General features: G+C 40.7%; 1 protein-coding gene across 3 annotated transcripts in view; it reads left to right on the forward strand.

Annotated features, from left to right (window-relative positions):
- Positions 1 to 27,704, forward strand: part of LOC126284413 (protein abnormal spindle-like) — a 193,522-nt gene that overhangs the window by 24,463 nt on the left and 141,355 nt on the right. For all 3 annotated transcript variants that reach the window (XM_049983327.1, XM_049983328.1, XM_049983329.1), the window contains exons 2-5: positions 8,965 to 9,150; positions 21,438 to 21,641; positions 21,724 to 23,131; positions 23,223 to 23,372. In XM_049983327.1, the coding sequence (XP_049839284.1) occupies positions 8,965 to 9,150; positions 21,438 to 21,641; positions 21,724 to 23,131; positions 23,223 to 23,372 (1,948 nt within the window). The remainder of the gene's footprint in view (positions 1 to 8,964; positions 9,151 to 21,437; positions 21,642 to 21,723; positions 23,132 to 23,222; positions 23,373 to 27,704) is intronic.

Raw genomic sequence — 27,704 nt, forward strand, 5'->3', positions numbered from 1 at the left:
AGAGGTAACTTTGGGTGCACCATAGGTGACCCTTGCTGTTCATGTTGTTTATTAATGACCTTACTGACAATAGTGCTATCCTGAAGAACTCGACGACACTCAAGTGTTTTGCAGATGATACAGTCATATGTAATGAAATACTATTTGAAAGAGGCTGCATAAATAAGCAGTAAGATCTTCATAAGATTTCAAAGTGGTGCATAGCTAAGCAACTTACTTTAAATGTTCAGGAATTTAAAATTGTGCACTTCACAAAATGAAAATAAATAAAAAAGGAAGTGTCCTATGACTATAATATCAATGAATCACTGTCACGATGAGCCAACTTATACTGATACCTGGGTGTAACTATGTGTAGGGATGTGAAATGTAATTATCACATAGGCTCAGCAGTGGGTAAAGCAAGTGGTAGACTCTAGTTTATTGGTAGAATATTGGGTAAGTGCAATCAGTATACAAAAAAGATTGCTTACAAACCACTTGTGTGACCCACCTAGAATACTGCTGTAGTGTGTGGTACCCATACCAAATAGGACTAACATAGGATACTGAACTTAAACAGAGAAGGGCAGCATGAATGATCACAGGTTATGGTACCCATGGAAGAAGGTGACAGAGATGCTGAAGAAATTGAACCTGCAGTCTTGAATATAGACATAAACCAACCCGAGAATGTCTATTAACAAAGTTTCATGAACCAGCTTTAAATTGGAATCCAGGAATATACTTCAGCCCCATACAAATGGCTTACATAGGGATTGTGAGAATAATATTAGAATAATTACAGCACACACAGAGGCATTCACTCAATCATTATTCCTGTGCTTCATATGTGAATGGAACAGGAAGAAACCCTAAGAACTGTTACAATGAGATGTACCCTCTGCCATGCACATGACAGTGGTTTGCAAAGTATAGAGATAGATGTAGAACTTACCTGATCTAGAACTTCGCCTCCATTGGTCTTGGCTGCTGTTTTAAATAAACCTGCAGCAAGTAATTCTTGATCCCTTCATATTTACTGACTTACAGCATTCCGTTTCTTGTGGACAACTTACAACTGGTAGGATTCTCAATATTTGAACCAGATTGGTCAGCTACACTCATTAATAAAGTCACACAGTTAATTGGTGGCACATTAACTCAAAGATACACAAATATGATAGACATACTTCTTCAGCGTAGTGATCCTTAAATACATATTAACATGATGATAGCTTGATGTGATCTGTAAATATACATTTCAACTGTCTGCTGACTAAAAGATATACATTTTGGTAGCGAAACAGAAACTCGCACAGTTATTTTTATTTCAGTTACTTATTGCAGACTGCCTGTAGTGTTGTGCATTATGCCTATTTATAGATGAGTGTAATATGAAAAATCATAACATGTTCGATTACAGAGATGTTGCCTCTTTAATATTAACATAACAGATAGCAGCTTTAGAGGACACGAGGAAGTTGCTCTTTTTAACTATGAACTTTAGAACTAAAAAATAGCCAACATAATAGATCCTACTTTATGAGGATGATTTCTGTTTACATGGTGATTCCCAAAGCTTACTATGAAGTTCAGGTAAAGTGAAATTTTCCTTACTGAATAATTAACAAACGAACAAGTTATTCTAGTAAAATTAAGCATTTCTGGAATCAGGAAAATCTGAACTATAAAATTAAGGTACCAAGTTTTAGAAATAATCTCTATTTAAAATTGGAACTTTCTAAATAGTGAAGATTTTTAATATAAATAGCTTCTAAAATATGAACTGTTTGGAAAAGTAAAACATTTGTTGACCTCTTTACTATGAAGATAAAAAAAATCACAGGAAATTATCCTTTTTGTATTTCTAGCAAAATGATAAATAAGCTCGACACAAATGCAAATGAATTTTTTTTTTTGATGATTCATTAAGGCATAAAGGAGGTCCACATATGTGAACAAAGTCTAAATTTTTGTGAAAATGTATGAGTTGTTGCTCTGTATTTTCTTTCCCTTTTCTTCAGTAAAACATTTATTGAGCATATTTATAGATTTTATTTGAAACAGTGAGCTGTATATGCTAAAGCACACACAGAGAAAATAGCGTTTGTAGTGTTAATATTTTTGAAGTGTATGATTTCCATTGCAGACTTTTGCTAAGCAACTTTGTAAATACAAAAAATAATAATCATACAATAATTTATGGCAAGTAATAATTTGCTATTGTCAGTAAATAAATCTTTATCGTAAGTTTTATGATATGTTTCAAATCAGTAACTTTCCACTATGCATAAATAATTCCACATTTGATGCTTATGTCTCTTATCTTGGTATTGCAACAAGGTTTCATGCAGTTTTAGGGATTGCTTGCCTCAACAGTGTTTGGTAGTTGGCCAGTATTGTACAGCCTAACTTCGGAAATTGGTTGTCACACAGCCGCTCTTGGCTTTTTATTCATATTTTCTACATCATCTACACGTTCACTGTCTTAGGATGTCCTCTTCTTCTAGCTATTGCCACAATATCTTCACTTTCTTATTGTTTACCTTCCAATTTCATCAAGCTCCAAACAAAACTGAGAGATCGTCATTTCCCCAATCACAAAATTCCACGTTTTTGTCATAAGAAGAGCTTACAATTGCTCATCAGTTAACATTTCTCACATTGTTGTAGAGTGTAGAAATAAGTTATTTCCATATTTCATTATCAAAGACAAAATTGAAATGAGCAAATCTGCATTACGACCTGAGGTCCACGTATGAGGACTTCCAAAAATGGATTATTTCATAGTAACAAATAAAATATATACAATGTAACTAGAATAGTTAGTAAACTTTAGGTAGAAAACTAAGAGTCTCAGTATAATGTTTAGTCATATTAATTATTTATATAAGAAACCATTTTCTGCGCATCACCAGCTGTAAACTACCACACGAGTCATTCCTTAGAAGGTACTGCTCTCTGGTTTTAAAGCCAAGGCTTTAGAAGGCCCGCACTTTTGAGCCATCTATCTATAAGTGAAAAAATATGCCTATTTATGGAGAAAAAAATGAACAGAGGTTCACATGTGTGGACCAAGGGAATGAAGAGGTTAAAAAAAGGGGGATTTAAAATTTTTTGGTGAGCAACGGCAATTTGCTTGCTAGAAATTTTATCTCCATGTGTTTCTCATAAATCGTGTATCATTAATGATTTTTTGTTTAAAATATTCCTACAATAACCAATTATAATATTATTAATAGTCTGAAAACTATCCTGCAAATAATGAATTTTAATGAGACAAAGAAAAAAGAAATCAGGTATTGTGTATAATTATCACATACATGCTAATAGTAAAACTACATCTTAAGATAGAGAAAAAAGTATGTCAGCATCAGGAGTGTATAAGAACAAAATAGTCTCACCTTGCTATGTTACATCCCTTATACTTGTATGCAATTCAGTCTTGTCTGGCAAATTCACCTCACCTCAACTCCCCTCCACCAAGTGAGGTTGCACAGTGGTTAGAACACTGGACTTGCATTCGGAGGACAATAGTTCAAACCCGCATCCGGCTATCCTGATTTAGCTTTTATTTGATTTCCCAGTGCTGGGATGATTGCTTTCAAGGGCACAGCTGACTTCCTTCCCTAATCCAATGGGACCAATGGCTTTGCTGATTGGTCCCCTCCCCCAAATCAATCAATCAACCAACCTCTCCCCTCCCCCTCCACACTTCCATCCCCCTTGTTGCATGGCTTTCTATTGAAAGAATTTTCTTTCACTACCATTTCCAATCCTCTCCTCTTTCATTATTATTTTTTCAAGTAAATTAAAATGTAACAATGCAACAGAAAATACAGCAAATTGGTTGCATCCGTATGCATGGTTGCATGCCGTATCTCTGACATGAAACAAAGGATGTCATTAGGAAAGAGAAATATATTAAGTTACCAGGCATCATCCAACTGGGAACTAATTACATGTGTTGCCTCGTGAGGTTCCATCGTAGGGCGTTCACTGTTTTTAGTGTATAACAGTGATATTAGTAGAGACTAAGTTTCTTTTGTTTGCAGATGATAAAAACACTGAAGTAAATAGCAAATCAAGTATAGTTTTAGAATGATCTGTTCATGAAATTTTCATGTTTTGAAATGGTTCCTAGCCATTTCCTTGTCACTAAACTTTGAAAAAAAAACAATATACAGTTCAAAACTTTAAAGAGGTTTCCCACCAGTATAAGCATAAAATATGACATACAGGTAGAAGTTGACAGTGTTAAAATCTTGGGATTAAAGCTTGATAACAAACCCAATGGGGAAGAGGACACCCGAGAACTGCTAAAGTGCCTATGCAAATCTCTATTTGCAATGTGAATGTTGTCAGACATAATTGATATAAAAATAAAAAGCTGGCATACTATGCTTTCTTCATTTCCATAATGTCAAGCAGCACAATTTTTTGGGGTAACTCATGAAGCCTAGCTAATGTTTTACAGATTCAGAAATATGTAACAAGAATTGTTTGTTGTGTGAAGTCAAGAACATTCTCCATAAATGTGTTTAAGTAACTAGGGATGTTAACTATTGTTTCTCAACATATTTATTCTTGAAAAATATTAGTTTTTCATACCAACATCTCAGTTCATGGAATCAGTGCTACAAATAAGAATGATTTTCAAAAAGAGTTAGTCACATAGTTTGGTCAAAAAAGATGTCCATTATTGAGGATCACACATTTTCAGTAATTTGCCAGCAGCTGTAAAACGTTTAACTCCTAATGAAGTTCAGTTAAGAGAAGTCTAAATGATTTATTGATGACCAACTGCTACTTCAATGACAGATTTCTGAGTAGAACTAACTGATGTGTGTGTATGTTACTAAAAATATCAAAGATGTGGGTATTATTACAATCTGACTTAGTACAACTTCATTGCAGCAATGCAATCATTGTAATTAAGTGTTGTAAACTGATTTTTGTGTTTCACGATGTGTGGCTGCAATAGCCTAAGAATTATCACATGCTCCTTGAGTGTATTAAACATTTACATGTTTTGTGAAAAGTGTGGTATTACATGATACATGAAAATATTCTTCAGTTTTTTGTTAGTCCACACCCATGATGACCATTTCACTTGGGATCTGTGGAAGCTACTTTAAAATATTTCCTTTTCTTCTTAGATGTTCATTGTGTAATGATTCTCTTTTGAGATGGTCTACATTCTGTGGCTATCCTCACCATGGAGCTACTGGAAGGAAAAGTAAATGTAATCCAATCCATCCCATGTGTTCCTGATAATATTACACATGGCTTCAAAAGTGCTGAGCTAATCACTCTATGGTTGTATTTGTAATCATTGCTTCTATTATCGTCCGCAGCTCGTGGTCGTGCGGTAGCGTTCTCGCTTCCTGTGCCCGGGTTCCCGGATTCGATTCCCGGCGGGGGTCAGGGATTTTTTCTACCTTGTGATAACTGGCTGTTGTGTGATGTCCTTAGGTTAGTTAGGTTTAAGTAGTTCTAGGTGACCGATGACCATAGCTGTTAAGTCTCATAGTGCTCCGCTATTTTGAACCAAGCCACTATTATCATTATTAATACACTCCTGGAAATGGAAAAAAGAACACATTGACACCGGTGTGTCAGACCACCGTACTTGCTCCGGACACTGCGAGAGGGCTGTACAAGCAATGATGACACGCACGGCACAGCGGACACACCAGGAACCGCGGTGTGGCCGTCGAATGGCGCTAGCTGCGCAGCGTTTGTGCACCACCGCCGTCAGTGTCAGCCAGTTTGCCGTGGCATACGGAGCTCCATCGCAGTCTTTAACACTGGTAGCATGCCGCGACAGCGTGGACGTGAACCGTATGTGCAGTTGACGGGCTTTGAGCGAGGGCGTATAGTGGGCATGCGGGAGGCCGGGTGGACGTACCATCAAATTGCTCAACACGTGGGGCGTGAGGTCTCCACAGTACATCGATTTTGTCGCCAGTGGTCGGCGGAAGGTGCACGTGCCCGTCGACCTGGGACCGGACCGCAGCGACGCACGGATGCACGCTAAGACCGTAGGATCCTACGCAGTGCCGTAGGGGACCGCACCGCCACTTCCCAGCAAATGAGGGACACTGTTGCTCCTGGGGTATCGGCGAGGACCATTCGCAACCGTCTCCATGAAGCTGGGCTACGGTCCCGCACACCGTTAGGCCGTCTTTCGCTCACGGCCCAACATCGTGCAGCCCGCCTCCAGTGGTGTCACGACAGGCGTGAATGGAAGGACGATTGGAGACGTGTCGTCTTCAGCGATGAGAGTCACTTCTGCCTTGGTGCCAATGATGGTCGTATGCGTGTTTGGCGCCGTGCAGGTGAGCACCATAATCAGAACTGCATACGACCGAGGCACACAGGGCCAACACCCGGCATCATGGTGTGGGGAGCGATCTCCTACACTGGCCGTACACCTCTGGTGATCGTCGAGGGGTCACTGAATAGTGCACGGTACATCCAAACTGTCATCGAACCCATCGTTCTAGCATTCCTAGATCGGCAAGGGAACTTGCTGTTCCAACAGGACAATGCACGTCCGCATGTATCCCGTGCCACCCAACGTGCTCTAGAAGGTGTACGTCAACTACCCTGGCCAGCAAGATCTCCAGATCTGTCCCCCATTGAGCATGTTTGGGACTGGATGAAGCGTCGTCTCACGCGGTCTGCACGTCCAGCACGAACGCTGGTCCAACTGAGGCGCCAGGTGGAAATGGCATGGCAAGCCGTTCCACAGGACTACATCCAGCATCTCTACGATCGTCTCCATGGGAGAATAGCAGCCTGCATTGCTGCGAAAGGTGGATATACACTGTACTAGTGCCGACATTGTGCATGCTCTGTTGCCTGTGTCTATGTGCCTGTGGTTCTGTCAGTGTGATCATGTGATGTATCTGACCCCAGGAATGTGTCAATAAAGTTTCCCCTTCCTGGGACAATGAATTCACGGTGTTCTTATTTCAATTTCTAGGTGTGTGTGTGTGTGTGTGTGTGTGTGTGTGTGTGTGTGTGTGTGTGTGTGTGTGTGTGTGTGTTTTCGTGATCTGATGGAAGAGAGGGCTTTATGGCCTTAACCTGGTCAGGCTAAATAAATAATAGGCCTAAATAAATGAAATAAATTGTCGTTTAATTTTTTGCATATTCCATGGTTCATATTCATAACTTGCTGTGATAAAGAACATATCAGTAGATTTACAAATGAGTCATTTTCTCAGAACAAGTATGGATACATGCTGTGCAGTTGTTACTAAATATAGCTCAAATTTTGATCTACAACAAAATTTGATTACTGTAATAAAGCCACATACATACACCATAGTCAGAAATTAGTGGGATGGAAGAAGCTGTCAAGCAGAAATCATTTCAGTTTATTTTTAAAAGTTTCAGCATCTTCAATTCACAAAATACTTGCTAAAATATTTTCATGGTTGCATACTTTCCTCCTTTCTGCACAAAAGTAAGGATCAACTGTAATTAGTGGAGGCTGTTTTTGTTCTTATTGTTATATTAATGTGTGCTGCTATTGTTATAAAATTGTACAAGATTTTTCCCAGCAAGCTTCATTAGAGAGAAAATATATTTAGAGTGTGTTAGTATACTTAATATTTTAAACAGTTGCCTACATGAAGTTTTGTGATGTGCATCAAATGTTATCCTTGCAGCACATTTGTATGCAATGAATATTTTGTCTCTCTGTGTGAAACTGGCCCTGAAAATTAATTCATATGACATTACTGAAGTATGCAAAGCAAGCTAATTTTCTAATGCTTTTATTACCAAAATAAAAAATTATATGTAGAGCTTTTGTTGATTTGAGACATGTAATTCGTGATGAATATGTTTTAAATATTTCCTTTCCCCTTCCTGTGTTGTTACAGAAAGTGATATGCCGTATTTTTCACAGAATTCTATAAACTATGTTTCTTCTATGTTAAGTGATTGTTCAGTGAGAACTAATCAGTAATACTTTGGAATATTTCACTTATGGTTCCTAGAGTTTTTGCAGCTGTGGGTTTGATAATGGTGCTTTTGTTGTCAGTAAAGAACACTGTTAATGAGCTTTCATCACCAGTAAATAAAACTGTTTGTACTTTATTTGTGTAAGATAGAATGTCATTTACATGTACCAAAGACAGTGAATGAACCACGTGGAACTCCAGTAGATATTTGTACCTGCTCAGTGGAAGTTACAAAGTAAACCACTTAGGTACTCACTGTACTACATTATGCAACCCACAAATTCATGTGACCTTTTTTGTTACTTTGGGCATCTAGTAGCAGTGCTCGTGCATTTGTGATGTGAATTCAACAGAAGTACATGTGTGGGCTGTGGTTTCTGTACCTTGTAGTGTGGAGCTGATTCTGGCTAGTATGGCTGCTCACAGATTCACAAGCTGCATCAGTGATCCAAAAAGATGAGAATTTCCTTCATCCAGTCAATGGTCACAAAAAAATTTTGCCCTCAGATTACAGATTTTGGTCAGTGGTGACCATTTTCAGACCTATAGAAAACTATAGCACATGAGGGTATGTTTTGAACAGATTTGATGGTCATCACAGACTGAAATAGAATTTTTTTGTGAGCGTGGACTGGAATAAAACACCCACTAATTATTGTCCAGCACTGAATTGGCGATTCACTGCTCTGTGGCCTATCTGATCAGTTACAATGCACAAACCATGTCACAATCATGTGGTTGTACACGGCAGTTAACTAATCTGGCAGTAGTTCCAACAAAATTAGATATTTCGAATGTGTGATAATACCAGCATAGTGAGTCACGAGACTGAGTGACGGAAGTATCTGAGCATGGTTAATGGTCTTAGCAATAGTAAATATTTCCCAAAAATTTATTTCTGTGTTACACCTTAAGACAGTGAAATTTATGTATTTATTTTTACACGTTACATAGTGCACTATTATATATAATTGAGTCTGCTTCCTTTTCTCATTAATAACAGATCACTATATCTCCGCAGCAGAAGCGCAAAATAAGTGATGATGACAAAAGTGAAGATTCGTATGAAAGTTGTCTCATACTGGCACCATTCAACAAATGCCCAACAGTACATTTTGATAATGTGAAACTTGGTACTGTTGCAGTGAGGGTTCTTAAATTGGTGAACCCTTCTCATGTTTCATTGGAGGTAAAATTATAGACTACTATGCTTTATTTTATTGCAGTTTTTGATCCTGTTCTGTGGTCAGCATGTTTTTTTCTTTTCTTTTTTTCCCCAGGGAAATAGAATCTTAGTAGCTCTCAGTTTTAACAGACAAATAATAGCCATCCATTGCTTATGTGTTAAATTTCACATTTCTCTTGGTACTTGTTGCAGGTGCAATTGCAATGTTCTGTAAACATGAACAGACATAGGTACAAATACTTTTGTCATGGATGGACACTTATTTAGAGCATTTGTGACAGTGTTCTCACTTTTTTTAACTGCAACTGTATGGAAGAATATCTGTATTCAGAATATGTAATGTCAATGTATTTGAAAGTATTAGTGAGAAGTATACATCATAAATATTTTGCAGTAACTACACAGTGAGAATGAAACTAAAACAAGGTATTTCCTCCAGTTAGTAATGGGACTGAACATAGGTAGGCCATTTGTGTACACACGTATTAAGCAACAGCAGAGTGGGTAAAAAGTGGGGCACCAAATGAGATACATGGTAGATATGCTTCTTTTTCAATAGAAAAGGCAGTTAAAAATAATTCTCTTGTTTTATCTGGAAAACATTATATCCATATTTTCACGTATATAACTGGTTCCTTGATTTGATATATACTAAAAATTTTGTTATCCATTAGGTAAACATACTTGGAAATTCAAATGTATGATTTGGTAAATAGAAAACTTCGTCCCACCGTTCCTCACTTATGGGAAACATTTTATTCTGAGCTTTGGTACAGATGGAATGGTGGATGTAGATTTCTGATCTTAGAAGAGATGCTGCATAATTCAAGCAGATATCTTACCTGTTTCATTACTGTGGCACATTTGATTTGTTTCACAGCCATGAGACATTCCACCACCACCCATCCACCATCTCCACACTGTTGTGCTGGATGGGCTATTAAACTCACTGTTTAAAAGTTGCCCTGTTTGGTTTTGGGTTTTGCCAGAGGTTGCTGAATTTCCTATGTTACAGCTTCTGTTTACTGACAGTTGCATCTTCCGTTCAGTATGTGTTTGGACTATGTTGTAGCAAATATTTGTTCGTAAAATATTTAGTGTTTGATGTTCCTCCCAAAATTTAGTTGAACTTCGGAAATTCCAAACCAATGTTGAGACTTTTAGAAGAGGCTTACCAGTAGTACAGTAATTTTTCATTACAAATGACCAATGCGTTTCCTTTGAACATAATGTGTAGTAATAGTAGTTGTTAAACAACATAATGCAATAAAAATTTTACTGACTCTTCTACGAGAAACAGTGTACCAATAGAGATGGGTAATGTGCAGCACTGCCAGGTAAATTAGGATATAGTGCCAATTAAATGAGAAATGTGTGGTTGTGGCATATGAGTGACAGTGTACCTGCAAAAGGACTAAAGTCAAAATCAGTACTAGTTATCTCTGGTTCACATCTCTATTGATTTACACTGTTATGGATTTTTTGTCAATGAAGCTTGCTAGTAAGTTTATTCTCAGAATATATCTCATTGCTGATATTTAGGGTTGTTGTTGTTGTTGTTGTTGTTGTGGCGGTCTTCCGTCCAGAGACTGATGCAGCTCTCCATGCTACTCTATCCCGTGCAAGTCTCTTTACCTCTAGGTGACTACTGCAACCTACATCTTTCTGAAACTTCCTGGCAGATTAAAACTGTGTGCCGGATCAAGACTCGAACTCGAGTTTGAATCTTGGTCCGGCACAAAGTTTTAATCTGCCAGGAAGTTTCATATCAGTACACACTCCGCTGCAGAGTGAACATGTCATTCTGGAAACATCCCCCAGGCTGTGGCTAAGCCATGTCTCTGCAATATCCTTTCTTTCACGAGTGCTAGTTCTACAAGTTTCGCAAGAGAGCTTCTGTAAAGTTTGGAAGGTAGGAGACGAGGCACTGGCAGAAGTAAAGCTTTGAGGATGGGGCGTGAGTCGTGCTTGGGTAGCTCAGTTGGTAGAGCACTTGCCCGCGAAAGGAAAAGTTCCAGAGTTCGAGTCTTGGTCCAGCACACGGTTGTAATCTGCCAGGAAGTTTCATATCAGCACACACTCTGATGCAGAGTGCAAATCTCATTCTGGATACATCATTCAGAATCTGCTTAGTGCATTCATCTGTTGGTCTCCCTCTATGAATTTTACCCTCCACACTTCCCTCCAGTACTCAGTTGGTGATCCCTTGATTATGTGATCTACCCATCTAATCTTCAGCATTCCTCTGTCGCACCACATTTTGAAAGCTTCTGTTCTCTTCTTGTCTAAACTAGTTATCGTCCATGTTTCACTTCCATACATGGCTTCACCCCATATAAGTACTTTCAGAAAAGACTTGCTAGTATTTAAATCTGTACTGGATGTTAACAAATTTATCTTCTTGAGAAACTCTTTCCTTGCCATAGCCAGTCTACATTTCATATCCTCCCTACTTTGAGCATCATCAATTATTTTGCTTCCTAAATAGCAAAACTCATTTACTAGTTTAAGTGTCTAATTTACTCCTCAGCATTACCTGATTTAATTCAACTACATTCCATTATCCTTGTTTGCTTTTGTTGATGTTCATTTTATGTCTTTCTTTCAAGACACTGTCCATTCCGCTCAGCTGCTCTTCCAGGTACTTTGCTGGCTCCGACAGAATTACAGTCACTGGCAAACCTCAAAGTTTTTATTTCTTATCCATGGGTTTTAATTCCTACTCTAATTTTTTCTTTTTGTTTCCTTTACTGCTTGCTCAATATATGGATTAAATAACTTCGGTGATAGTTTACAACTCTGACTCACTCCTTTCTCAACCACTGCTTCCCTTTCATGCCTCTCGCCTCTTATAACTGCCATCTGGTTCCTGTACAAATTGGAAACAGCTTTTTGCTCGCTGTATTTTGTCCCTGCCATCTTCAGAATTTGAAAGAGAGTATTCGAGTCAACATTGTCAAAAGCTTACTCTAAGTCTTAAAGTGGTAGAAACGTAGATTTGCTTTCCCTTAATATATCTTCTAAGATAAGTCGTAAGGTCAGTATTGTGTCACGTGTTCCAACATTTCTACGGAATCCAAACTGATCTTCATTGAGGCCGGCGTCTATCAGTTTTTCAGTGTTTGGGGTAGCCTGGGATAATTATCAGACATTTAAATTTTGGGTAATTAACAGATGGCCTCCAAACTCCTGTAGGAATCTGAATTTCTGTCAAACAAAATTTATTTTCTATTGGGACAGTCTTTTTCATATAGTTATATGTATTTTGATTCTAATTGTTTTTGTGTATGTTTGAAGCAGCATTAGTTTAGGAAAAACCCAAAACTTTTAATTTCAATAAATTGTAAATTAATTTTTCAATGTACCAGTACATCATATGTACATAATTTTCTTGGAGTTATCAGTTTACATCAAACACATTTCCAGACGTTATTGTGGCACAGAAGAAAATTTTGAAAAAGTGTTTTTATATACTTCATATTAAAGATGACCCGATCTTAATGGGATGAGTTTCTGCCTAGATACATTAAAAACAAGAGAAAGATCTGATTTAAGTTGAAGTGAGATGTTTTAAATTGGCAAGGATAGCATAAATATTGGGTGTTGTTGAAAGAACGAGTGGAATTTCTTTCAAACTAGTTTTTCTTTTGATACAGCGAATCTGGAGATTTCCTCACAGTGATGAATGATTTGTGGCAGTAAAATGCTGAAAAGAAATAGCTCAAAATGCACTTAGGCAAAAAGTATTTAATATGCTTGTATGAGAATAGGACAGGTGGTCAGCCATGGCCTTAGTGAAGGAACGGTCTTGCCGTTTGCCTGAAATGATATAAGAAAACCTAAATCAGGATAGCTGGACAGACCAGTTACCATCCTCCTGAATATGAAGTCAGTGTCTTAACAACTGCACTACGTCATTTGTTTGGCTCATGTTGTAGAGTGTTCTTAGATTTAGACACAATTTGCTGCAGATAAAAAAAAATACAAAATAATATATAATATAATTCAGCAATTCATAGATGCACGATCTAAGGATACCTGATGATGGCTTCTGGATCCTGAATATGATGCAATGCCACTTGCACCAACTCTATTCTCTTCAGAAAACTTAATACAATACTAGACCCGTGAACACGCAACTATGCCCTGTGCACATTTTCTTCTTATACTCAGCCCACCTGAAACTGAGTCAGCATCCCCCCCCCCCCCCCCCCCCCCCCCTCTCCAGGATGAGTGAGATGTTGAGCTCAGGAAAATGATCAGACATTACTATAATGCAGTATAGAATTTGTCACGTACTGTGAAACAACTCTACATGAATCTCAAAATATCAGTGCTCTTTAAAGTTTAGAAACATTAAATTGTGGCTATGAAATATTACGTACACGTAAAGCTCTGTACCTTTTAATGCTCATTGTTTCATAAGTGTCAAATAAATACCAAAATACAGTGACTTGTCAGTATACATTTAGTTTTGCAGTTATCTTGTGCTGTACTCGTAGAAGTCCTTTAAAAAATCCAGATAGCACCTCCCTGAAAACTTCTCTGTTGACAACGCACCTCGGCTTTGCGTGGGCAATAGTAAGTACCTATAGCTGAATGATTTGTGTAACATAATGATAATTTTGTTTATGGACCACTGATTTGAGTTGTGGCTCAAATTCTTGTGTGAGCTGCATCCTCTTGGCTGCCACTAGACTCCAGAGCCAGTCCACCACAAGATAAATATCATGTCTTCTCTCATTTCTTCCCAGGTTCTCAGCATTCGTTTGTTGGGTATGGGCTTGGTGACACTGGGTTTCTGAGCTGGAGGCTGGTAAGTGCTGCCAGTTTTCTGTTACGGTAACCTCTGGGCATACTTCAGTGACCACCATGTGGCGCAGTGGTGGAAGTGTTTCAGAGAATGGGGGCCTTGGCTTCACCGCCTGGACCGTGAGGACTGTACACACCTCCAAGTGTGCTGTGTACTGATAAGGTGAACGGCTGTTGACATAAACAGTCTCTGGGGCAACTACCATGCCGCAGGTGTAAAGGCATGTTATGTGAAGAGTGGAAAACTATGAGCATCACGGAAGTTCAGAACTGTTCGAAGAGTGTCAATGGCACGCAGGAAAAATCTGCAGTGTTTATTGTAACGTTTAGCACTCCAGAATTACCAGAACACATCCTTCCAATCTGTCTGTTTCCCTAGCATCTCATGGTATCAGTATAGAACAGTCGCATCAGACTACTATTACTGACAGGACGGGTGTATGTAGCATCTACACCCACTCATCAAAGAGAGCTTGGTCAGTCATCCTGAGAATAAGCCTTGGAATCATAGTAACAGGGCACTAGTGAGCTAGAACATTTTTATTGTAGTCAAAAGATAGGAGAGCCTTTGAGGTTTCTGATTTCTATATTCACGAGGTGTTGGAGGGTATTTCTGGGTCCCTAAAAAGTGTCAAACGACTGTGTAATGGAGCACTTCTAGTTGAAACTGCTAAATCAAACCAAGTAAGTTTCTGGGTTGTAAGGCCTTAGGCGATACTACCCAGTTGAGGCTGAATTGCATTACACTCTCCGCTTCTGTAAAGGTGTAGTTGCCTGCTCCAATATAATGGAGATGGACCCTGCGTATTATGTGAGGAGTGGAAAACTATGGGCATCACGGAATTTCAGAACTGTTTGAAGAGTGTCAATGGTACATAGGAAAAATCTGCAATGTATATTTTAACGTTTAGCACTCCAGAATTACCAGAACAAATCCTTCCAGGTAATATCCCTCTTAAGATTCACTCATTTGTTCCTAAACCGATGTGATGCTTCAGATGTCAAAGATTTGGGCATACCACGATGGGGTGTAGTGGGAGGGAAATGTGTGGAAATTGTGGATGCTCAACTCACGAATGGGGCAATTCTTGTACACTTCCTCCGAAATGTATAATCTGCTTTGGAGATCATTCAGTATGGAGCAGAAAGTGCGAGGCTTCCAAAAAGGAAAGGAAAATTTAGAGTTGAAAGTCACTAGCTGCATACCCTATGATGCAGCTAAAAAGCCTTTCAAAGCTGTGCAGCCTCTGGTTTTTGCTACTTTTGTGTTGGCCCTTAAACAGTGAATCATAAAGTTTGACGCCTCCACACAAACTCTTACCACAGGTTCCAGTATGAGTACACGCACTTCCCAGTGTACCTGTGAGGGAAAAACTACACTTGAACTGGAAATCTTTCAGAAGCTGTCAGCGATGGGCTTACAACCTAAGCCACATACTGCTGCTCACCATCAGAAGTCTACTAAGCCATCCCAAGCAACCAGCTAACTCCTCCCATACGTAAGCAGAAACATTCCTCAAAAAATAGTTCAAAATTTTAAAATTGGCAATTAAACCTTCAGATTGGTGAGCTCCCCCCTCTCAGCTGGGGGTGGGGGGACTTTCTTTTTAGGATGTGAGGATATGGAGTTACACATGGAGGAACTAGAGAGCCGGGCACCGGCAAAAGGACATCTTCTCTTTTATTTCAATCAGATCTTGTTTGATGGATAGTACTCCACGACTTGGAAGAAGGCAATATTAATGCCATTGTGGAAACTGGGCAAGGACTGTAGCACCCCTAACAGTTACCGGAGTGCAGCACTGTGTGTGGGTCACAGTAGCACTCAAGAATACTAATTGCTAGCTGGAGCCTAGTTTTGGTCACGAATTTTTTGTTTTCTTTTAGTTTGAGTACCTGTCATTTAAATATAAATTTCATCAAATATATTGTAGTCAACACACATCTAATTGTTACTCTCCATGAAAACTGTCTCTCATCTTATGTCTAATTACGTATCACAAACAAAATTGCAGATTTCATTTTAAATATAAATTTGTTATTGCCTATCTTTAGTAAAAGGTAGTTCATAAAGACGATTCAAATTAAAACAACATTAATAATTGTTTTATTTCATCTTAACGTATTTTAGACTACACGCAAATGCTCATAGAATATGCACCTTTTGTAAAAATTTGCATCAGCCTGGAATCAAACATCGGCCACCCATGTGGCAGGCGATCTTACTATCACAGAGCCACATGGCCTACCAATAACTCGTTGTATATTTTGCAAATTGAAGGTGCTCGGGAAACTTCAAAAGTTGATTTTTTCAATTCTCGAGAGCTGCACCAAACAGCTTCTACATCTCCATCTGCATCTACATGGTTACTCTGCAATTCACATTTAAGTACTTGCCAGAGGTTCATCGAACCACAATCATACTATCTCCCTACCATTCCATTCACGAACAGCGCGTGGGAAAAATGAACACCTAAACCTTTCTGTTCGAGCTCTGATTTCTCTTACTTTATTTTGATGATCACTCCTCCCTGTGTAGGTTGGGCTCAACAAAATATTTTCGCATTCAGAAGAGAATGTTGGTGACTGAAATTTCGTAAATAGATCTCGCCGCGACGAAAAACGTCTTTGCTTTAATGACTTCCATCCCAACTTGCGTATCATATCTGCCACTCTCTCTCTCTCCTATTACGTGATAATACAAAATGAGCTGCCCTTTTTTGCACCCTGTCGATGTCCTCCGTCAGCCCCACCTGGTAAGGATCCAACACTGCACAGCAATATTCTAACAGAGGATGAACGAGTGTAGTGTAAGCTGTCTCTTTAGTGGACTTATTGCATCTCCTAAGTGTTCTACCAATGAAACGCAACCTTTGGCTTACCTTCCCCACAATATTATCTATGTGGTCTTTCCAACTCAAGTTGTTCGTAATTTTAACACCCAGGTACTTAGTTGAATTGACAGCCTTGAGAATTGTACTATTTATCGAGTAATCGAATTCCAACGGATTTCTTTTGGAACTCGTGTGGATCACCTCACACTTTTTGTTATTTAGCTTCAACTGCCACCTGCCACACCATACAGCAATCTTTTCTAAATCGCTTTGCAACTGATACTGCTCTTCGGATGACCTTACTAGACGGTAAATTACAGCATCATCTGCGGACAACCTAAGAGAACTGCTCAGATTGTCACCCAGGTCATTTATATAGATCAGGAACAGCAGAGGTCCCAGGACACTTCCCTGGGGAACACCTGATATCACTTCAGTTTTACTCGATGATTTGCCGTCTATTGCTACAAACTGCAACCTTCCTGACAGGAAATCACGAATCCAGTCGCACAACTGAGACGATATCCCGTAGGCCTGCAGCTTGATTAGAAGTCGCTTGTGAGGAACGGTGTCAAAAGCTTTCCGGAAATCTAGAAATACGGAATCAACTTGAGATCCCCTGTCGATAGCGGCCATTACTTTGTGCGAATAAAGAGCTAGCTGCATTGCACAAAAACGATGTTTTCTGAAGCCATGCTGATTACGTATCAATAAATCGTTGCCTTTGAGGTGATTCATAATGTTTGAATACAGTATATGTTCCAAAACCCCACTGCAAACCGACAACAATGCTATAGGTCTGTAGTTAGATGAATTACTCCTACTACCATTCTTAAACACTGGTGCTACCTGCGCAATTATCCAATCTGCAGGTACAGATCTATCGGTGAGTGAGCGATTGTATATGATTGTTAAGTATGGAGCTATTTTATTTTAATATTTTATTTTAATTTGAGAGGAACCTAATCGGTATACAATCTGGAACTGAAGACTTGCCTGTATCAAGCGATTTGAGTTGCTTCGCAACCCGTAAGGTATCTACTTCTAAGAAACTCATGCTAGCAGCTGTTCGTGTTTCAAATTCTGGAATATTCCATTTGTCTTCCGTGATGAAGGAATTTCGGAAAACTGCGTTCAATAACTCCGCTTTAGCGGCACAGTTGTCGGTAACAGTACCATCGGCACTGCGCAGCGAAGGTATTGATTGACTGCTTCTTGCCACTTGTGTACTTCACATACGATCAGAATTTCTTCAGATTTTCTACCAAATTTTGAGACAGTGTTTCGTGTGGAGCTTTGTGTGATCAATATTTGAGGGCTGAGCTTCCCATATCGTAAGTATAAAAAAACTATAAAAGTCCAATTTCCGTGTGGTCTCCTTTTTAGATGCAATAATCCCCATCCTATTTCTGATCTCCAGCCAGCGTGGGTGACTTCCATTGTCTTGGAGGTCGTACAAGTAAATTTATTATACATTTGACTATACTTACCATTTAGTGCCTGCTTTAGAAGTGAGATTCTGAAGTTGTGATAGTTTTAACTTTATAAGTATGAGTACCGTCCTGGTTGTTTCTCAAATGAATAAAGAAACTGTTTTATAGCTTCCCGTAGCCTGAGAAAGTCCTGTTTATCATTATTTTATAACAGAGTACAAATTTATGATGATGTAAATAAAATAGAAAGAAACTTCCACATGGGAAAAATATATTAAAAACAAAGATTCCAAGACTTACCAAGCGGGAAAGCACCAGCAGACAGGCACATGAACAAAACACACAAACACACACACAGAATTACTAGCTTTCGCAACCGATGGTTGCTTCTTCAGGAAGGAGAGGGAAAGACGAAAGGATGTGGGTTTTAAGGGAGAGGGTAAGGAGTCATTCCAATCCCGGGAGCGGAAAGACTTCTCTTAGGGGAAAAAAAGGACAGGTGTACACTCGCGCGCGCGCACACACACACATCCATCCGCACATACACAGACACAAGCAGACATATTTAAAGGCAAAGAGTAAGGGCAGAGATGTCAGTCGAGGCGGAAGTACAGAGGCAAAGAAGTTGTTGAAAGACAGGTGAGGTATGAGCGGCGGCAACTTGAAATTAGCGGAGGTTGAGGCCTGGCGGATATCGAGAAGAGAGGATATACTGAAGGGCGAGTTCCCATCTCCGGAGTTTGGATAGGTTGGTGTTGGTGGGAAGTATCCAGATAACTCGGACGGTGTAACACTGTGCCAAGATGTGCTGGCCGTGCATCAAGGCATGTTTAGCCACAGGGTGATCCTCATTACCAACAAACACTGTCTGCCTGTGTCCATTCATGCGAATGGACAGTTTGTTGTTACACCGTTCGAGTTATCTGGATACTTCCCACCAACACCAACCTATCCGAACTCCGGAGATGGGAACTCGCCCTTCAGTATATCCTCTCTTCTCGATATCCGCCAGGCCTCAACCTCCGCTAATTTCAAGTTGCCGCCGCTCATACCTCACCTGTCTTTCAACAACTTCTTTGCCTCTGTACTTCCGCCTCAACTGACATCTCTGCCCTTACTGTTTGCCTTTAAATATGTCTGCTTGTGATATGTGTGTGTGTGTGTGTGTGTGTGTGTGTGTGTGTGTGTGTGTGTGTGTGTGTGTGTGCGCGCGAGTGTACACCTGTCCTTTTTTCCCCTAAGAGAAGTCTTTCCGCTCCCGGGATTGGAATGACTCCTTACCCTCTCCCCTAAAACCCACATCCTTTCGTCTTTCCCTCTCCTTCCTGTAGAAGCAACCATCGGTTGCGAAAGCTAGTAATTCTGTGTGTGTGTTTGTGTGTTTTGTTCATGTGCCTGTCTGCCGGCACTTTCCCGCTTGGTAAGTCTTGGAATCTTTGTTTTTAATATAGAGTACAAATTTATATAAAAAAAATTAATTTCTGAAAATATAATATAATTAGAGTGTTAAGTCTCCCACTAATCGGTACCAGGAGAAAACACATACATAATTTAAAAGTTGTGCAAGCTTTCAGGGCCTACAGCTCCTTCTCCTGGGTTGAAGGGGAAGGAAGAGGGATGAAGGAAAAGGACTGGTGAGGTTTAGGAAGTGGGGAGAATTATGGAAAAGTCACCCAGAACTCCTGGTTTGGGGAATCTTATCTGATAGAATGAGAAGGAAAGGGAAGAGTCTTCCTTCTTATACTGTTCTGTAAGACTCCATGACCCGTGCTCTGGGCCACTTCTCCCTGACTCTTTCCATCTCCTAAACTTCACCAGTCCTTTTCCTTCATCCCTCTTCCTTCCCCTTCAACCCAGGAGAAGGAGCTGTAAGCTCTGAAAGCTTGCACAACTTTTAAGTTATGTATGTGTTTTCTCCTGGTAGCACTTAGTGAGACTTAACAATCTAATTATATTTTCAGAAATTATTTTTGTTGATATAAATTTGTACTCTGTTATAAAATAATAATGAAAAGGACTTTCTCAGGCTACGGGAAGCTATAAACAGTTTCTTTATCCATTTGAGAAACAACCAGAAGGGTACTCATACTTTATAAAGTTAAAACTATCACAACTTCAGAATTCTTTATCCTTCCTCTTCATCCCTTCTGTCAGAACAAGCTTACTGCCTCCAAAACGATGCATATTTTCGTAACCTATATGTGCGATTCGTCCTGCAGCCACTTGGTGAGTAGATTCTTTTTGTCTATCCAGTTATCCTTATATATAAATGCCAGTGTCCTGGCTCACTCACTCACTCATCATTGACCATCCTGTAACGTTGAAGATGCAAACTTGAAATTTTCAGAGCATGGTGATTTCACGCTGTAGGTGCGCTTAAGAATGGGTTTTTCGAAATTATGTATGAAACTCATTTTTAAAGTTAAATCTATAAAAATTTGAATTTTGGCTTCTTGGTTAGAAAAAAATATGTTTTCCCTTTTTTTGGAAACTCAACCCCCCTGGGGGGGGGGGGGGGGGCTGAAATAAGTGAAGGAAAATTTTTAAGAAAAAAAAAGCTAAGTCCATGAAAACTTCTATTTCAGTTCTTGGTTAGACATAAAGAAATGTGCGTAAGGGGATGAAAATTTACATGGAAAAAGCACTACAAGAACGCAAAAGGCATGATTTTTTAAAAAAAAAAACACTCGGACTCCCGGTTACCAGAATCATATTTTGGTCAGAAGTACATGCAAAAAAAACCATGCTTTAGAAGCTTTAATTAGTGTGAAAAGTGTAGAAAATGTTACAATTTGTGAACTAAATCATAAAAGCTATTTGACAGACACCACAAGAAACTGACTTTGTCAGAATTGCATAGAAAAAGAAATGCTTCATTAATACATTAATTTTTAGTAAGCATAATAAATGTTTATGAAATTATTTTTGATGTAATCAGTATGCAGATGTGAGCAAACCAACGGGTCCTAACTAAGAATAGAGGCAGTCAATAAAGTTAGCACAGCTTGCTGTGTGTAGTCGGAAGTAGATCAATCTAGGCATTAACACTCCACTGCCGATAGTGTGTTTGTAGTTGTTACTATTGTGCTTCCAAGCAATTGACCGTCTGCATTTTTCATTCCTCCATCATTCTTACTAATACTAAGTTACTAACATTTATATCAGATCATTTGGCTTAATAATTATGACTGACTTGATTGATTTGTTCTAGGTTAGATTACTGGACATTCCTGAAAGAAAATGTGGACTTTTATTCAGTGCTGACAATTTCACTTTGTTGCCCTCAGAAAAAATCTGTGTCAATATTTCATGGGCTCCAATTGAACATGGTTCATGGCATCACACAGTGAAAGTAGTAACTGACAAAAAAGGCAGCTACAGCCTTAGAATTGTCTGCAGCTCTGCAAAAATACAGGTATTAAATTTGAATCACTGCTTTGTACGTAGAGTTTATTCTGTAAGATGGTTCACTATGAAAGCACTATTTATCTTTACAGAAGAAGAAGAATGCGTACAAACCATTAAGAGATCATAACCAGTCAACAGTTATATCCAAAAAAGTAAAAAAACCTTGGGTTTCCATTACTCATACGAGATATGAAGATCACATAAATAGCAGATCTGAACAAAATATGACATCAAAACAAAATAAGTTTAAACCTGCACAAAGCTTCAATTTCAGCTCTACTGAAGTGCCTCAGTTTCCAGGTGTAAGGACACCACGAAGAGATACATATGTACTGAAAAATATGAAACACAATGAGGGAAAGGAGAATATAGTTCATGAAGATAAATTTAAGTTACCCTCCAGAGTGAAAGTTCCAAAATCTGGAGTTAGACTCGGTTCCACAAACGATTTGTGTCTATCTCCATTACACTCTGTACTAACAGATGATGTATTTAAGTCAAATACTTCAGTTTCGCCTTCATTTGATATAAAACTTAAGAATTTCTGTTTCACCCCAGATTTTAACCTTAAAAAAACTGTATCTCATGGATTTAATCAAAATTTTGTTCCTCCAGGCAAGAGACAAGACTTCTCAATGTGTAAGAACACGGTGACGACGACGACGACAAAAACAACAACCAGGGAATGGTACAATGGTAATGATTCTGCATTTTCCTTTACGAAATCTACAAAACTGAAAGAATATAGTTTTTCATTTGCCAGTACCCCTAGAAAAAGTGGCTCTTCATGCTCTGAAACATTTGATGATAGTTTAGAAGTTGATCCACCAACAGCTTCAGTACATTTTGATAAAGTTATCACCCAGAGAAAATGCTTTGATGAAGTTAAAACCCCTCCAGGATTTTATCTCACGAAGAGAGATTTAAACACGGATTTTAATGAACAACCTTGGGGTGAAGCTACTTCAGCTGATTTAAATTTAGATTTTGAATCATTCAATGTACAGCCCATGTCATGGCCCCCTGACTTGAGTTTTCAGAGCACACCACTAAAAAATCCCACATTAAAATTATCACCAATAAAACATGCCAAAATGGATTTTAGTTTTCCATTGGATTCAAAGGAATCTGAAATTGATAAGGGTAAAAGTAAAGGCTCATATGAGCTTCTTGAAGATGAAATGAATACCACCTATCTACTAGAACAGAAAGCAACACTCTCTGTGGTAGATGAAGCAATGGAAGATGAATACAGTGTTGCTGAAAAAACTGCAGAACCTGTTATAAAAAAAGAAATATTTGATGACTTTAACTTCAGTTTCCTAAATCATCAGAAATCAGTTTTGTCGTGTGGAGAGACTGGATTGCAAAATACAAGCAACATATTTACTTCAAAAGTACTGAGTAATTCCCCATCCGAGAAGCCAGAGACTAATGTGCTTGGGTTTGAAATGCTGGAGGAGACGGATGAAGAAACTACAAAAACAACAAATAAAGGTGACTATAACTACTGCAAACATCACTGCTGACATTACTGAATAGCTGAAAACCTACATTGTTATACATTTGTGGACCATTTTGCTTATAGAGCATAAATATGGAGGAGACAGTGCAGCTGAGGAATGTAAGGGACCTCCAAGCAGATGTCAAGCAATTGCTTTTAATTTTTCACCACCAAAACACACCAGTGAAAGCAAGTTACCGACAAAAATGAGAAGTCCAGTAGGATTTAAATCTGGTGAGTGTTTTCAAACTTATCTAACATAATTCTTTTTACTAATACTTGTGAAAATAGTACACCAAAGAACATAAATCTGATAGAAATGAACTTAATACCACCATTAACTACGTTGATATATTAGAGATTAAGATTAGATATCAGATTATGATTAGTTTTTCCCTGTGTTAGAGTATGATACTGTTCTGCAGCTGTAAACTGAATAAAGCAGTTGCTGCTCTAGTTGCTACAGTGAAACCACTATTTTACGCTTTTGTGGGGTTCAGACTTAAAAACCCTTAAATTGAGAAAAATGTAGAATTAAGAACCCCCAAAATACAAATAAAAACATATGTAATTGTCATCTGTGATTAAAAATTGCAATCCTCACCAACAGTATAAAATCTTTTTTAGGGAAGAAAATGAATGAATGCAATGAGTATACAGTAATAGGTGGTAATGAATTTCATAAAGTGTAGGTCAAAGGACAGAGATACGATGAATAAAATGAGTTTGGCTATCAAGAGAGCAATGTATGATGCTTCCAATAACCACTGTAGCAGAATATTGTCAAATGACATTTGGCAAAATCCAAAGAAGTTCTGGTCATACTTTGGCACCAAAGTTAGTGTCCAGTCCCTAATGAATGAGATTGGAACTGAAATTGAGAGTAATGAAGCAAAAGCTAAAATGCTGAATTCCATTTTCAAGTGTTTCTTTCCCCCCTGCAGGTCCGGAGGTAAGAATAGGCCCGCGGTATTCCTGCCTGTCGTGAGAGGCGACTAAAAGGAGTCTCAAACAATTCGGCCTTAATGTGATGGTCCCATTAGGGGTTTGACCACTGCCTTTCAAAATTCTCCGTTACTGCGTTCCATTTGGGGAAGGACACCTTACGTGATGCATTCTATATCCATCTTGCCCTAAGGTCTGGCACACGCAATGTTGTCATGGAGTTAGCCTTACACCGAGCTTCCGGCCACATCAGCTGCAGTGTGTTCTGGGTGGCATACATGCCCTCCATTATGCACTTCCATCTTTGCACTCATGACACATACGGATATTTGACACCCGACATCCAGCACGGTAGCCAGTCCGTTGTGGTGGGGTCGTCATGTACCCTCTAGGTGGTAGCCCCCTGACTGCACAGGGATCGCACTGCTGATGCATGAGCTGTTACCTCCCCAGGTATGCCGAGGAGCAGATGCCTATCCTTCTGGGGCATCAGGACTCCCGGCAAAGGCCATCCTGCCAGTTGGTCTTTGCTGCAGCTGGGTGGCGCCCGTGGGGAGAGCCCCTGGTCGGAGTGGGTGGCATCAGGGCGGATGACCCGCAATGAAGCGTGGTACATCATCTCTCGCTGGTGGGCCTCCACCAGCAGTCTCTAAGCGATTGAGGTCTAACCTCAATGCCAAGCAATACAATCAATGATCATTTCCCTCCCTAGCCACTCCATGGGAGGCACGCATGGCTAAAGACAACAGTGGTGATTATTCACCCCAGTACCTTGTCTGTACGCCGGTTGATAGTGAATCTTTTATGCCGACCAAGCCTCAGTTTTTTGTGGAGCATTTAGAGGACAAATTTGGGGAGGTGGAGGGATTGTCCAAAATGCGCTCTGGTTCGGTACTTATCAAAACAGCATCCTCTGCCCAGTCACAGAGGTTGCTCGCTTGTGACAAGTTGGGGGATGTTTCAGTTAGCATCACGCCCCATAAGAGTCTCAACATGGTCCAGGATATTATCTTCCACAGGGACCTTCTTCTGCAGTCCGACGATGAACTACACGCCAACCTAGAACGACGAGGTGTTCACTTCATCCGGCGCGTTCATCGGGGTCCGAAGGATAATCAGGTGGCCACCGGTGCCTTCATCTTGCGTGACGTCTTACCTGAAAAGGTCAAGGTGATGGTTTACCACTGTGATATGAAACCGTATATCCCTACTCCGATGTGGTGTTTTAAATGCTGGAAGTTCGGGCACATGTCATCTCGCTGCACTTCCGGCATCACATGTCGAGATTGTGGACGTCCTCCGCATCCCAATACTCCATGTGCTCCGTCTCCCATCTGTGTTAACTGCGGAGAACACCATTCCCCCTGCTCACCGGACTGTAGGATCTTCCAGAAGGAAAGGAAGATAATGGAATATAAGACCCTGGACTGCCTGACCTACCCTGAGGCTAGGCGGAAATATGAGCGGCTCCATCCTGCGGCAATGACGTCAACCTACGCCGCCTCTGCAACGACGGCTCTCCCATCGTCATGTATCGGCTCTAAGATCGGTCAGAATCCACCAGCCCCCTTGCTTGTGGGGGGCACTTCTGAACCTGTTGCTCCTGCTCCATCTACTGCAGGAGAAACCCCCTCCTCCCCAACAATCGGGGACATCAATTCCCCCTTCACAGCTGGAGAAGAGTAAGACTTCTTCTACTACTCTCGCAAGGAAGGGGTCCCTTGGGGACCTCTATTCGCAAGTTCCAACCCGCGGCAAAGCAGGCACCCGAAAGTGGCTCAAACAGCCACCAGTCCCTGGTCATAGGGCCTCACGGTCGTCGTCCGTCCCTGAGACTGATCCTGTGAAGCCCTCCAAGCCAGAACCACTGAAGGCACAACGAGAGGAACAGAAACAGAAGAAAGTCCCCAAGAATACTGACATTACGGTGGCACCCGTCCCACCGCTTCCTAAAAGCTCTGCGTCTGAGGACGAGGTGGAGATTCTGGCGTCTGCTGAGGACATCGATCTCGCCGGTTCCTCAGATGCCATGGAAAGCACTATCACAGGTGCTCAATTGGAGGCAGCAGGTGACCCAGCAGCGTAATCTGCCTTCACAGTCCCATCATGCTTTTCTCAGCCATGGACAACACCATCCTCCAGTGGAACTGCAGCGGTTTCTTCCACCATCTAGCTGAGCTCCGCCAACTTATCAGCCTTCACCCTTTCCTCTGCATTGCTCTGCAGGAACCTTGGTTTCTGGCAATGCGAATCCCCGCCCTCCGTGTCTGTCGGGGATATTATAAGAACCGGGCAGCTTATGAAAGGGTTTCTGGTGGCGTCTGCATATACGTCCAGAACTCTCTTCACAGTGAGTCTGTCCCTCTCCAAACACCTTTAGAGGCTGTCGCTGTTCGGGTGTGGACGCCACAGGCTGTTACCGTCTGCAGTCTTTACCTTCCACCGGATGGTGATCTTGCGCAGCATGCCCTGGCTGCTCTGATAGCCCAATTGCCGCCACCTTTCTTGTTACTGGGCAACTTAAACGCCCATAACCCTCTGTGGGGTGGGTCAGTGGTGACAGGTCGAGGCGCCACCATTGAGCATTTATTGTCACAGCTCGATCTTTCACTTTTGAATGATGGTTTCTTCACACGCTTCAGTGTGGCGCATGGCACATACTCCGCCATTGACCTTTTGATCTGCATCCCAGTTTTGAAACCGGGCAAGAGCTCTTTGGGGATAGACAGTTACCGCCCCATTAGCCTCACCAACGTTCTTTGCAAGCTTCTCGAATGGATGGTGAGCCGGCACTTGAATAGGGTACTGGAGTCTCGGGGCCTTCTGGCTCCATCTCGGGGTGGGTTCTGTAAAGGCCACTCCGCCGCCGACAGTCTGGTGAGCCTGGAGTCGGCCATCCATACTGCCTTTGCCCGCCTTCAGCACCTGGTCGCTGTCTTTTTCAACATGCGGAAGGCGTACAATACGACATGGCGTCATCACATCCTTTCTACACTTCATGGATGGGGGCTTCGGCGCCCTTTGAGGATCTTTATCTGCAATTTTCTGACGTATCGTACCTTCCGTATGCAAGTCGCGGCCTCATGTAGTTCCTCCCATGTCCAGGAGAACGGTGTGCCACAGGGTTCTGTTTAAAGGGTCTGCCTGTTTTTAATAGCCGTTAACGGGCTCGCTGCGGCGGTGGGAAAGTCTGTCTCCGCTTCCCTGTATGCTGACGACTTCTGCCTTTACTACAGCTCTATTGGCATTGCAGCTGCTGAACGTCAGCTACAGGGCGCAATCTGCAAGGCACAGTCTTGGGCTGTAGCGCATGGTTTTCAGTTTTCGGCTGCCAAGACCCACGTTATGCATTTCTGCCGGTGCCGAACAGTCCATCCTGAGCCGCAGCTTTATCTTGATAACGAACTTCCTGCTGTGGTGGAGAGCCACAGGTTTTTGGGTGCAGTTTTTGATGCCCGGTTGACTTGGCTGCCTCATTCGGCAGCTTAAACAGGCGTGTTGGCGGCATCTAAATGCTCTGAGATGCTTGTGGCACACCCGCTGGGGCGCCGACCGATCTACCCTGTTACGGCTCTACCAGGCGTTAATCCAGTCTTGTCTGATTTATGGGAGCCTGACTTA

The sequence above is a fragment of the Schistocerca gregaria genome, chromosome 8 (genome assembly GCF_023897955.1).
Source record: "Schistocerca gregaria isolate iqSchGreg1 chromosome 8, iqSchGreg1.2, whole genome shotgun sequence".
In the NCBI taxonomy this organism is placed as follows: Eukaryota; Metazoa; Arthropoda; class Insecta; order Orthoptera; family Acrididae; genus Schistocerca; species Schistocerca gregaria.